This window comes from Ictidomys tridecemlineatus, chromosome 10, assembly GCF_052094955.1.
Source record: "Ictidomys tridecemlineatus isolate mIctTri1 chromosome 10, mIctTri1.hap1, whole genome shotgun sequence".
Classification (NCBI taxonomy): domain Eukaryota; kingdom Metazoa; phylum Chordata; class Mammalia; order Rodentia; family Sciuridae; genus Ictidomys; species Ictidomys tridecemlineatus.
Window position 1 is genome coordinate 89,472,306 of NC_135486.1, and position 13,246 is coordinate 89,485,551.

Below are 13,246 nucleotides of genomic sequence, written 5' to 3' on the forward strand. Positions count from 1 at the left end.
CCAATCTGGTTTGAAAGACTGGTGATAACTGTAGGCAGATGGAGGAGTGGCTGAGGGAGGTGGGTCAGTTACATGCCTTGAAGAGTGCATCTTCTCTGTGGCCTCTTCCCCTCACTCTCACTTTGCTTCCCTGCTGCCATGAACAGCTTCCCTCTGCCACATCCTTTGTCCATGTTTTGCCTCACCTTGGGCAGAGCAATGAAGTCTGTTCTTTATTGACTGAAACCTCTGAAACCATGAGCCCCCAGTAAATTTTCCTATCTCTAAGTTGCTCTTATCAGATATTTTGGTCACAGCAACGAAAAACTTAAATTAAGTTATTCAAGAATTAAAACAGATTTTTCTGTGTTTACTGGCTATACATGTTTCCTATTCTATAAATTAGATTTTTTTTTTCTTTAGCCAGGTGCACTGGTGCAAACCTGTAATTTCAGCAGCTTGGGAGGCTGAAGCAGGAGGACTGTGAGTTTCAAAGCCAGACTGAGAAACTTATTGAGGCCCTAAGCAACTCAGCAAGACCCTGTCTCTAAATAAAATTTTTAAAAGTCTGGATGTGACTCAGTAGTTAAGCGCCCGTGGGTTCAATTCCCAGTACAAAAAAAAATTTGATATTATTGGCATCACTTATAAATTTTGATTATTACTCTTTAATTGCCCACATTGCAAAAACTAATGACTTGTTTGTGGCTTAGATTTTCACTTAAAACTAGAAATTCTCCATTTCAATGTGGTCAAGTTTATCAATATTTGTTTGTTTGTTTGTTTTGCAGCACTGAAGATCAAATCCAGATCCTGGCACATGCCAGAAAAGTGCCCTACTCTGAGGTACTCCCTCTGTCCCAAATTTTTATTTTATGTTTAGTTTATTCAGTTAAGAAAGCATCCCTTGCTCTAAGATTAAGAAAAATTTGTATTTTCTGATGATTTTGTTTCTCACATTCAAATCTCAACCCATCAGAAATTGACCTGGCGATACATTTTGAGGTAGTTGTTTTATTTCCCCTCTTGTGAATAACTAAAGATCCAGCACCACTTATGAAGTGTGCCTCCTTTCGTCACAGATCAGCCCTGCTCTCACAGTCATTTGCCCTTTCTTGTGTTTCAATTATCTTGGGAGCCCTCCAGGTCTGAAGGAAGCTTTCCTCCAGAGAACCTCCCCTGTGGCCCTGGCCAATGCCCTTCTATTTCTTTTTTAAAATATTTTTATAGTTGTAGATGGACACAATATCTTTTTTATTTGTTTGCTTGTACTTGGTGGTAGGGAAGCTAAGCAAGTGTCTACCACTGAGCCACAACCCTAGCCCCTCAATGCCCTTCTTAACCCAGAACCCAAGCTCAGCTTCCCCACCCAACTCTGGTCACAGGTAGAAGTCCCAACAGCAATGCTGCCATAGGCCTCCCCGACACTGCCTTGTTTTTCTGAGAGAGGCCCAGGGTCTGCCTAATTACAGTGGAGTATCTCTCAGAGCACCTAGTAGAAGCAAAATCCATACCATTTTCTTAAATTTATACACATAGATACATATGTATAGAACTCCTGAGATCATACTTTTGTATTTTTGCATAATTTTCATTTTTTTTCTGCAAACATGTCTGAGAAAGCATTCTTTCACAGTACATATCATTCTCATCTACTTTAATATTATAATAATATTTAGTACCCTGGATGAACATAAATTATTCAGCCATGTGGGTATCATGTTGAGAGACCTGAGGAACTGTGGCAAGTCTCTAGAAGAAATGGACAGGGTGCCATTTTAAACTTACACAGAGAAAACAGAAAACTGAATTGGACCCATTTCCCAGTGCTTTAAAAATCAGATATAAATATGCTTTGTCACCAGAAGTGATCTTTAAGTTGTCTCAGGCATATTAGCAAGTGTCTACGGGGGTCAGAGACTTTTAGTCTAGTATCCTTGAGCTAATTTAAGGGGACTCTTAAGAGAAAATTCTATGCAATTTAGAAGTGCATGTGGGCATTTGTGTGTGTGTGTGTGTGTGTGTGTGTGTGTGTATGTGTGTGTGTGTGTGTGTGTACACATATGTATGTGTAAGCCCAGGCACCTACAAAGATTTCCTGGTATAAGAAGCCCTGTACTGTTCATTTTAGGGACAGGGAAATAAATAAACAGAGGGTCAACCTATAGGTATGTCTTGCAGCACGCACAAGAACCTGCCACTGTTGTAACCAGAGCATGGTGACTTTTTTATCCATCAGTAAGATTCAAAGCCCGGAGATGACACCTTGTTGGAGACACAGTTTGTAGCGATGATTGCCTTTCAGGTGAGTTTGAAAATTACCTTCTTAGACTGCTACTGCCAGGCATAAATAACGTAGGTACTTTTCTGCTTGGATATAGAAATGATAATTAAAATAAAACCAAATTATTCATTAATTGGAAATGGGCACTTCAATCTTATTGGAGTGATGGAAATATTTTCTCTCTTGTGATACTGACTGTACTCACAACTCTGTAAATTTGCTAAAAAATCAAATTATATACTTAAAATTGATAAATTTTATGGTATTTCCCATAACGTTATACATACACACACCAAATTAGTTGTAATGCTTCATATGGCCACAGAATGTCAGCAAAGACAGCTATGAAGGATTTTTCATAAATCTATTTTTCCAAAGAGAATGCCATCAACCACTAGATGTAGCTGCTTTTTTACTGCAGAAATTCCTTTGTTCTGGGTCCCTGGTGCTTGAAACTATTAAGCACCAGATCCAGGAATCAGATATAAGGAAAAATTTTCAAATGTTGACTTAAGCAAATCTATAATGATTGAACTTATCGAATCATTTTATCCATTATTAAGCAATAACAAAATCTCACACTTACAATAATTTTCTAAATAAACTAGAAATTCATTCTTACAAAAATATTAACAGTATTTAAAACTAGTCATAGACTACTTATACATTTTAGTTTTATAAACTTTGATTTTGTGACTTAATTCATATCTAAAAATGTACATTTTATATTCTTTTATTTCCTTAGGATTATTAAGGTTGAACTGACAAATATTTAAAAATGTACATTTTTAAGTCCAGTTTTTAAAAATTTCACTCTAAAAATTTTTTTTTTTTTTCTTTTAAAAGGGGCAGGAAGAGCAGCAATGAATGGCAGTGGTAGGGGAAGGTTAGTACTGACTTTTTTTTTTTTTTAAAGAAAGAGTGAGAGAGGAGAGAGAGAGAGAGAATTTTTAATATTTATTTTTTAGTTCTCGGCGGACACAACATCTTTGTTGGTATGTGGTGCTGAGGCTCGAACCCGGGCAGCACGCATGCCAGGCGAGCGCGCTACCGCTTGAGCCACATCCCCAGCCCTCTAAAAAATTTTTAATCTAGTTCCCTTTCCATTAGAAAAAAATGAATCAATAAAACTTTTCAAATAACTAGTTAATATGGAAAAATCTTCTAAAAGGAGCGTCATCTCTCCCTTCTTCATTTTAGTTCTTTTAAGAACATTAAAAATAATAAATCAGATTGTTGGAGGATAACCCTTCTAATAAACATTGAAAACCACACCTTTTTCTGGGCCAGTGATACTTTCTCCTAGTCAAAGTTTAAGCAAATTTATAAATAAGTCAAACAATATTTTCCCACATAAAGTCTTCAGGTGTCAAAATCTGAATCTAGTTTCCCAACATCAAAGTAGGTACCCCTACCTTCATCACAGGGGCACTTTCAGCCTAAAGCCTTTTTCTTCTGAATTCTGATTAACATTATAATCCTCAGAATGGATTATAAATAATGTGGGAACACTGAAATATAATTTCTTGGATTAGTGACTTGATTACTGAGAATCTTTTAGAAACTATGCTTACAGGGACAAGAAAAAGTAAAGATCAATGAAATGTTACTTATATTAACTCTTTTCTGAAATTGAATAGTCCATTTCTTCACAACATTACCAAAAGTCATGGTTAAAGTAGAGAAAACAGGTTCAGCAGGGTGGCGTGACCTGGCCAAAGTGACAGGTCTCCTGGCTCTCAGTCTTGAGTCCTTGATTAGAACAGGCAGGGATTATTCATGCACCTCTTACACTGCCTGCACCATTGGTTTTGGTTTCTTTGTTTCTGTAGTTCTTTTTATCCAGAATGAATTTTCTTTTTCTTTTTTTGAGATGGGGTCTTGCTAAGTTGTCTAGGCTGGTGTGGTCTCCAACTTTCAATTCTCCTTCCTCAGTATCCCAAGAAGCTCGGACTTCAACATGGTTCACCCTTCTAGGACCAGAATGGATTTTTTTAAATAGATAATCTCCCAGTAAAAAACAAACAAACAAAAAAATAACCAGCTGAACACAGGGATGTGTGCCTTGTAGTTCCAGCTACTCAGAAGGCTAAGGCTAGAGGATAGCTTGAGCCCAGGGGTATAAGGCCAATCTGGACAACATAATGAGACTCTCATCTCAACAGATGATAGACAACCACTGATTGGCTTGCTTTAAAGTCAAAACCATGAGACAGTGATTATTTGAATACTATCTGCTCTAGAAGTAGTACTCGAGTAATTAATTGTAGTGAAAATCCCTTAAGACTAAAAACTACACAGTGAATCTTAATGTGCTTTGGTTAACAAGTCTATGCCAGATGTCCAAGTATCCCTATAGATTTTAGAGCATGGAGGCTCTCTATTTCTAAGCACCCTCTTATGCTAACACCCCATCTACTCCCCCAACTGCCACCATCTTGTATTTCTGGAGTAACAGAATTCCAGAATTTAATTTCTAGCCATGTTTCTTAACTAGGAAGGCTAATGGGTCAGGCATGTTATATACCCATGTATATCACCTATCAAGGTGTCAACTCCAGCAAAATCCCTGGTTTACATGAATTCGGACATTGCAATGAGAGAATAAGTGAAGTCTGTATTAAATAATACAGACCTATAAATGCCTGGAAAAAAATCATATTGCCTACAAACAGCAAACTTCATGGCATCACATGTATTTTAACATTGGCTGGTCATGAGGAAAAAATAGTAAAACTCCTGAGAAGAGAAATATGTAGGTATATGTATTTATTTTTAAGCAAATTAATATTGACATGGATTGGTACTCTAAAATCTGAAAAATTTAATATTGTATTATTCTTAATGCTCAAAGCTTGATCACCAATGCAGCGGTATTCAAAGGTAGAGCCTTCCAAAAGGTAATTAGAACAAGAGAGCTCCAAGGCATCATTGGATTGATTAATAATTTAAATGGATTCTTGGGAGGTAGAGGAAACTACAGGAGGTGGGGCCTATTTGAAGGAAGTGAGTCCTTGGAGACAGGCCGTTGGGGACCATATCTTGTCCCCACATCCCTTCCTCTCTCTCTCTCTTCTTCCTGGCTGTCATAAGCTGAGCAGCTTTCCTCTACATGCCCTTCCACCCATGATGTTCTGCCTCACTTCAGGTACAAATAACTGGAGCCAGCCAGTCATGAACTGAAACTGTAAGCCAAAATAAATCTTTCCTTTTTTTTTTTTTCTTTCTTTCTCTCCTTCTTAATAAATTATTTTTCTCTGGTACTTTTGTCACAGCAACAAAAAGTTGACTGATGCATTTGGTTTCCTTGTTTATAAAATTAAAGGAGTAAATTTTAACTATACAACTCCTTTTAGTTTTAAGATTCTATTTCAGTGAGTAGCTTTGGTATTTCAATAGCAAGTCCTTCAGCTATATAGACATTTTTGTGTGCTCAGCATCAGGACTTTTTAAAACCAAAAGAAACTGACACATGCTTTTGTACATCTAAATAGGAAAGGTTTGGCATTTCTAAGTCTAACCACTTGGAACCACAGAACTCATTCTCAGCAGCCACCATGTCCTTGCGACATGGTCAGCAGGTACCTCTCCCATCATTTGCCTACATCTGAATCCAGGCTGGGGGAGAACCACCAGGACAGAAGCTACCAGTCAAGTTCTGCTCTAGGTCCTGTTCTATATCAGCAGTATTGGGCAAATTACTTACCCTTTTCAAGCCTATTGTCTTCTCTATAAAGCGCAGACAATAATAAACGCACCAACACTTAGGGGGTTGTTATGAGAGTTAAATGTGTTAAGCCCCATATAGCATGCAAGGTGCTATGTGGCATAGGGTAAGTAAGCACTCATTAAATGGTAGTTGTGATTTTTTTTTTTATTACCAGACTACAAGATGATAGCATTCATCTAACCTAGTATACAACTGAAGAAAGCCCATGGAAGTACCTGTAAAGTCAAAATGTTACCAGAGTCCCACATTCCAAGAAGCTGCCTCTTCCTCCTGGACTTGATCTTTCTAATGCAGTCTCACTTGCTGACTTGAGGAAATGAATGTACATACTAACTCCCACATTCCTTTCTAGAAGTTCCACACAAAGCTCTGAAGATGCAGCAACTTAAGGCAAAAGATGGCATGATCAATGATTTAGTTTATCTAGTTCACAGAAAAGAAAACTATTTCAGTTAGGTTTTTTGTTGCTATGACCAAAGACCCAACAAGAACAATTAGAGGAGGAAAAAATGTATATGGTACTCACGGTTTCAGAGGTCTCAGTCCACAACAGCCAATTCCATTGCTCTGGGTTAGATGTGAAGCAGATCATGGTGGAAGGGTGTAGAGGAGAACAGCAGCTCAGGACATGACAATCAGGAAGCAGAGAGAAACTAAACTAGGATCATCAGGGACAAAATATATACCTCAAAGGCCCATCCCCAGCAACCCACCTTCTCCAGCCATACCCTAATTATGCCTCCAGTTAATCACTATCAGCAGATTAATGCACTGATTAGGTTAAAGCTGTCAATCATTCACCTCTGAACTTTCTTGCATTGTTATACACATGAGCTTTTGGGAGACACCTCATATCTAAATCATAACAAAACCCATAACAAATGGTTAGCGTCCCCCTCCCAGGTGAGAGATGTGGAATCAGGGATAGGAGATTTGCTTTTCACTACATAGCTGTCATATCTCTTAAATTTTGAACCTCAAGGTGTTCTACATATATTAAAAAATAAAATATTTTTGGTTGTGCATAATGGCATATTCCTGTAATATCAGCTACCTGGGAGGTTGAGGCAGGATTGGAATTTGGAAGCTGGTCTGGGCAACATAGTGAGACCCTGTCTCAAAATTTAAAAGTAAAAAGGAATAGGGGTGTAGATCAGAAGCAGAGCACTTGCTGAGCATGGGCAAGACCCTAGGATCAATCTCCAGTACTGCAACTATAAATTAATTAGATTATTAACAAATTAAAAAAATATTTTTAGTTGTAGATGGACACAATATTTTAATTTTATTCATTTACTTTTTATGTGGTGCTAAGGACTGAACCCAGTGCCTCACACATGCTAAGCGAGTTCTCTACCACTGGGCCACAACCCTAGTCCCTAATTTTTTTAAATAACTATATTTTAAGAAATTATGCCTTCCTTTTTGAGGGTTGAGGAGTTGTCAGGCAAACTTCATACACACTGCAGAGCATCTCTGTGTGCCTTTTGCTGTTGTTTTACCAGAGAACTGTCACAATTGGGTGTCCACAACTGTAGGGTATGAGTGGAAGTTTGGAGAGGACCGAAAAGGAAAAGAGGAAAAGTCTTTGGGGCCTAGGATTACTCAGGATTAGGCAGGTTTCTTCACAAAGGAACTAAAGGACTCCTATAGTACATTTGGAGGAGGGTTGCATACTAATCCCAAATCTTGCTACTATGTTATTACCCAGAACAGAGGGAAAATGAACGCACATGTATGAGGGTGTGTGTGCATATGCACCATCCAAATAACCCATGGGGCTCAACCTTTCATTGCTGTTTCTTAAAAAGTATTTTTAATAAAGAAAAAAAATCTGAAAAAACTTGTCTCCTATTGAAAGACTGGTTCAGAAGTAACCAGGGTTCATTTTATTTGAGCAAGTACAATCTAGTACAACAATGCACTAGTACAATGTTTTCTCCCTCATTCATCATTGTCCAACCCTGATGGAATTATGCAAGTCTGGCCCTGAATGGCCCTGAAAAGAAATATCTTAAATATCATTATAAGCTACCACATAGTACCCCATGGCAAAATGGATCTCTGAAGAATTAACAGTAGAGTATTAAAAATGCTTTGTGGGGTTGGGATGTAGCTCAGTGGTAGAGCACTTGCTGACCATGTGAAAGGCCCTGCGTTCAAGTCCTAGGACTGCAAAAGAAAAGTTTTGTGTGAAGAATGCATTTAAAATTCTGAAATGTACAAATATGAAATGCACTTTATGAGAAAATGGCTTATATATAGAAAAAAGCTACCCATGAAGTATAAAGATTAAAATATCTGTGCTTGAGTCATTCAGAGCCATGTTTATGTCTTTCAATTTGACCTTAGAAAGGGCAAAGCATATTGAAGTTTCTGAAAACCAGGATACAGGACAGTAAAACAGAATGAAACTCATGACCATAAAACAGAATGAAAGTTATATCTTCATGGTTAGCCACCTGGTGACAGCTCTGTTGGCTTCACACATGTCAAAACTGCTTAATTATTTTTGGTGTACATTTGAAAAAGTGTGTTGGTTTCTCAAGTCATTGTGAAAACAGCCTTTTTTTTTTTTTTTCGAGGTTTACTTTTAGGCCTATAGGAGACAGCATGCACTGAATGTCAGAAGAGTATGTAAAGAAAATTTAGAAGCGTGGCTGAGCAAGGAATGAGACATTAGACATTAAAACAGTTGCCATCAACTCAAAGTATGCCACTTATGCTAAATGTTCTCAATTTGGGGCAAGGATAGTGGTCACACACATTTATATACTAATATACATGCATTTCCTTTATTCTCCCATCATGTAAGATTTAGCATCATGAAGTACCTAGTTAAACATGACAAACAAGTGATGTAATCCCATGACCCAGGATCAGTAATTTCTGTATCCCACAGTTCAGATTCTGAAACTTTCAGGATTAAGAAAAGACAACAAATGCAGTGACAGCTCTGGATTCTAAGCAACAGTGACATACAGGATGTAAATATTCGTGTAGATTCCAACTTACTGTTCACTTGCTTCCCTGACAGACTGTAGGCGATATCTGTTGTAAAGCTGAATGGAGAGCTATTGAATAGGACTATTTTGGTAGCAAAAGCCTGGTTACAGGAACAAATTGGAGGAGAAAGAATAAAAATTTCCTCTGCATCTTTCAGAGCTTGGCTTGAGCCTCAAGCCCTCTCACAAGCTGTTCCTGACTTCCTGAGAATGGTTTAAGCACTCACTCATCCCCACAGCAGATATTGCCAGTTGCCCACACACAGTTCTTCCAGAACCCCAATTTTATTTAACATTGATGGCCATATGCTTTCCCAAAGCCTGGAACTTTCCTCAGCTCTAGGAATTGAATCTTCATTAACAACCCAGTGCTTTTAATTCTATTCTTCTTGCCAGTGATTGGTTAAGAAACAAAGATACCATGAAAGTCTGGCCTAGGAGATTCAGAGGGAGTGTGCTGCTGAGGAACTTATGGAGAGGTGTCCAGAAGCAAACAAATAAATAAATAAGGGAGGGGTGACTATGTTTTCCATCTTTCACTGCCTAAAACTGTGGTGGCAATTTGAGAACTGAGGGAATCTGAGAACACAGAAAGATGAATCTGGTCTTGACATGTCACAGAACTAAGCAACCTTGGTAACTCCTACCTGTGGACTTCTCGTTTTGTAAGGTCATAAAATTCCTCTTGCCTCAATCCTTATTTGGTAGTATAGGACTTGCACTTATAGACTTTCAATAACTGTTTCAGGCATGATATAAATTACAGAGAAATCTTTCCATTGGAAAGTTCAGAGGATGGAGATGTTCTGCTTAATTAAAATTGTTTGTGGTGGCGTGCTAGAGCTAAGTACCTTCTCGCTTACTAAAGCCAATTGTTATAATTTCTGCATCTTTGGGAAGGGGGATTTTTGTTACTCGTGACCTCAAGTAATTGAGCATATTCCTCTTCTACTGAAGTAACAGAGTGCACACATGCATATACATTTCTTGCTCTCTTTTTATTTTGTAGTAGTTAGGGTTGAATTGGGGTGTTCTACCATTGAGTTACATCCCCAGCCCTTTTTTTTTCTTAATTTTTTATTGAGAAAAGGTCTCACTCATCTGCCCAGACTGGCCTTGAACTTGTAATCTTCCTGCCTCCGTCTTCTAATCACTGACATTACAGGTGTGCTCTCTCTTTCTAATGAAACTAACTCTTGTGTGAGTACTAACTTTACTTTATTTCCCCTTCATCCCCTCCACCCCACCCCAAATCCAAACATCACATGTTCTGTATTCCCACTCTGGAATACCTTCTTCCCCAGCACCATCAATCATCTCAGGGCCTGGTTCCAAATGGACCTCCTACATGAAGTTTCTTATTTAATCCCTGCCTACATCTTCCCCTAATTTTAACACAGCATTTACTGCCTCTAACTCTATACATCTTGTCTGCTGAGTCCTGTGCTTTCCTCTCCATGTCTACCACTCCAAGCACACAACTGATTTATAGTAACTGACTGAGTTAAGTGCAAATAACCATTTCCTTTCACCTAAAGTTTGGGGTTTTCCTTTCCTTTTTATTTCTACATCTTCTTTCCTCATCTTACTTCTCTATAGAAGAAAAGACCAAAAGAAATTCAAGCTCAGGCTCTGCAGTAAGTATTTTAAAAGAAAGCCAAGAATAGCATTCCCTACCTTCTGGAAGTTACAGATAAGACAAAGAATGATGATGATGATAAGGGGGCAGCAGCAGTTGGAACTTTAGGAATGATCTCCTATTTTTGTACCTCCCTATATCCATTGTCAGTTCTGCTACTAAAGGTGGGGGGTCCTCAACAAATCTGAAGTTACAGTAGAAAATACAGTAGAGTGGAGTACATAGTCCACATTTAGCACTACTGGTGAATGTTGTATGGTTAGGGTGTTGGGGCTAGGCCTTGAAGCTTTTTACTATAAAAGTAAGATGAATTGTGGGTACCAGTAGCAACACTGCTGTCTCAATTATAAGGAACTTCACCTGAATATAATGACAGAAGAATATCTGATGTGATATGGACTTTAAGCTGTTTTGAAATGAAAAATAAAATCTCGGATTATTTTTGGTTTTATTTCAAAATGCCTGCAGATGATGGCCATCAGCAGATCTCCAGACCATCTAACAGGAAGGGCCAGTCCATCACAAAGGCTGGCCTCTGGTCGTTCTGCTCTGTTCTTCTGTACAAATCTCTGGGACCATCCTTTTTATCATTTATTTAGCAGGACTAGGATTGCATCTCAGAGCCCTACACATGCTAGGCAAGCATCTACCACTGAGCCACATCCCCAGCCCTGGGGTCCTCCTTAGATGAGATGGCAAAAGGAGCATTTGCAAGGATCATGACCCAGTGTAGGAATCAGCTCATACCCTTGAATGTATGCAATCCAATTCTAACAGGCTTTTAATTCCTTTTAGATATTAAAAATATCTTGTCACTTTCATTGGATAATATCAAACCAACACTAAGAACTTCTAAAAGATAATTTATATTACACAATAGAGTAAAAAACTGTAATATATGTTCAGAAATTTAAATAAGCACCAAATACTACAAAGTGCAACCAACATGGTTCTATTAAAACTGTCTTCAACTATAGCATTCAAGGACAGCTGTATAATATTTTCTTTACAAAGTGACTAATACAAAAATCTTCCAAAAATTCATTTCTAGGCTATTCTTCTCATATAGGCATGTCATTAGATATATTTTCTTTCAATTCTTTCCTGAGGTATTTTTGTGGTTTAACTTTATTTTACTGCTGGATGCATTTGATCATCCTTTCCTAAAATGATTTTAAAGACCTGCAAAAAGTTTTATTACATAGGACACTATTCATGACACAGAGATTGGGAACTGCAAATATGTAGCATTGGAACAAGTCTTACAAATATTTCATTTTAAGAATTTGTTACATACATTTTTTACAGTTTGTCTCTTTTTAAAAAAAATTGAAGTTATACCTAAGAGTTAACTACGTACAGGGAAGCATTTTAGGAATGTTAGAGATTAGAAAGTAAGATGAATGATACAAAGGAAAAAAGCCATAATTCTTGCCGGCTATATATTGTATTGCCTTCAAAAGCAACTGTACATGTTGTAATCAGTTCATAGTTAAATATTTCTACTAATCTGTTTTGGGAGAGCAAATGTCTTTCAAGGTTTCAAGTTCCTCTATAAGCTTCTTATTCTGCACTTCCAGCACTGCAACTCGACTCTCCAGACACTTTACATATTCTTTCTTTCGACGTCGACATTCTTTTGCAGCTTCCCTGGAAAAAGTAGAAGCAAAGGGCAAACAAAACATTTTTTGCATGCTATTGACAAACAGATTGAATTAAGCTTGGTAAATGTGAACAGAGTTGCATTCCAAATCCTGGAACAATATTCCCAATTCAATTTCAAACAACACTAAGCCAAACTGGATTCTTAGTTAAGGGTCACATATGTCCCTTCCACAAGTCCACATGGCAATTAGTAGAACTGGTGCAACGCCTGCCTTGATTAGAGTTTAGAGTAAACAAGGTCCAAGTCAAAGACAGTTACTCTGCTTTATGGCAATAAAGATCTTTGAGGGCCTTGAGTTCCTCAATGAGGGTCTTGTTTTGGTTTTCAAGCACAGCCACACGATTTTCAAGACATTTGACATATTCTTTCTTCTTCCTGCGACACTCCCGGGCAGCTTCCCTGGAACCAACACAAGGCAAATGACTACAGGAACAACCTCCCAGTACAATCCAGAGTGGCTCAATGACTTGTGCCCCCCAAAATCAATAGCCAATCAAACCTAGGAAAAGTTTGTACAAAGCCACACAACAAATGGAACCAAGCACATGCCTTTTTGTAAGACAACAGGAACAACTTGAGAGCACGATCAATTTGCCCAATTGGTGTTTTCTTAGGACACACTTTCCATGATAACAATGACCAGAACTGTGTTCAGTAAACTACACAATAGGACCACATTCCCAAGTGGAATTTCAACAAAAACATTTATAGATCCTTTGGATCCTCTTAATTATTTTTTGTCTGCCAAAAGCTACACATATTCCATCACAATAAGTACATTTTATTTGGTCAAAATGATGAGAAGAATTGTTCCTCAGAAACCTTAAATGTCAATATTGAAGATCTTTGTTTGTCAAAACTAAATTTCAATAAAACAAGATCATTCATGACTGAAAAAAATTTTTTGGGGGGTGGGGCTAGAAAACACAACATGGATAAATTA

At 37.8% G+C, this 13,246-nt stretch overlaps 1 protein-coding gene and 1 long non-coding RNA gene across 31 annotated transcripts in view; one reads left to right on the forward strand and one right to left on the reverse strand.

Moving 5' to 3' along the window:
• The first annotated feature begins 668 nt into the window (after nt 1–668).
• Nucleotides 669–7,802, forward strand: LOC144367380 (uncharacterized). The gene is made up of 3 exons (XR_013426708.1): nt 669–825; nt 2,161–2,284; nt 6,148–7,802. It is a non-coding gene; the product is annotated as an uncharacterized LOC144367380 (long non-coding RNA).
• A 4,263-nt stretch (nt 7,803–12,065) lies between these two features.
• Nucleotides 12,066–13,246, reverse strand: part of Crem (cAMP responsive element modulator) — a 74,866-nt gene continuing 73,685 nt past the window's right edge. For 19 of the 30 annotated variants that reach the window (XM_078023375.1, XM_078023393.1, XM_078023391.1 and 16 more), the window contains one exon: nt 12,066–12,702. In XM_078023375.1, coding sequence (XP_077879501.1) covers nt 12,558–12,702 — 145 coding nt within the window. In that variant the 3' untranslated portion in view covers nt 12,066–12,557. The remainder of the gene's footprint in view (nt 12,703–13,246) is intronic. The other 11 variants (XM_078023394.1, XM_078023392.1, XM_078023387.1 and 8 more) reach the window with 2 other exon arrangements.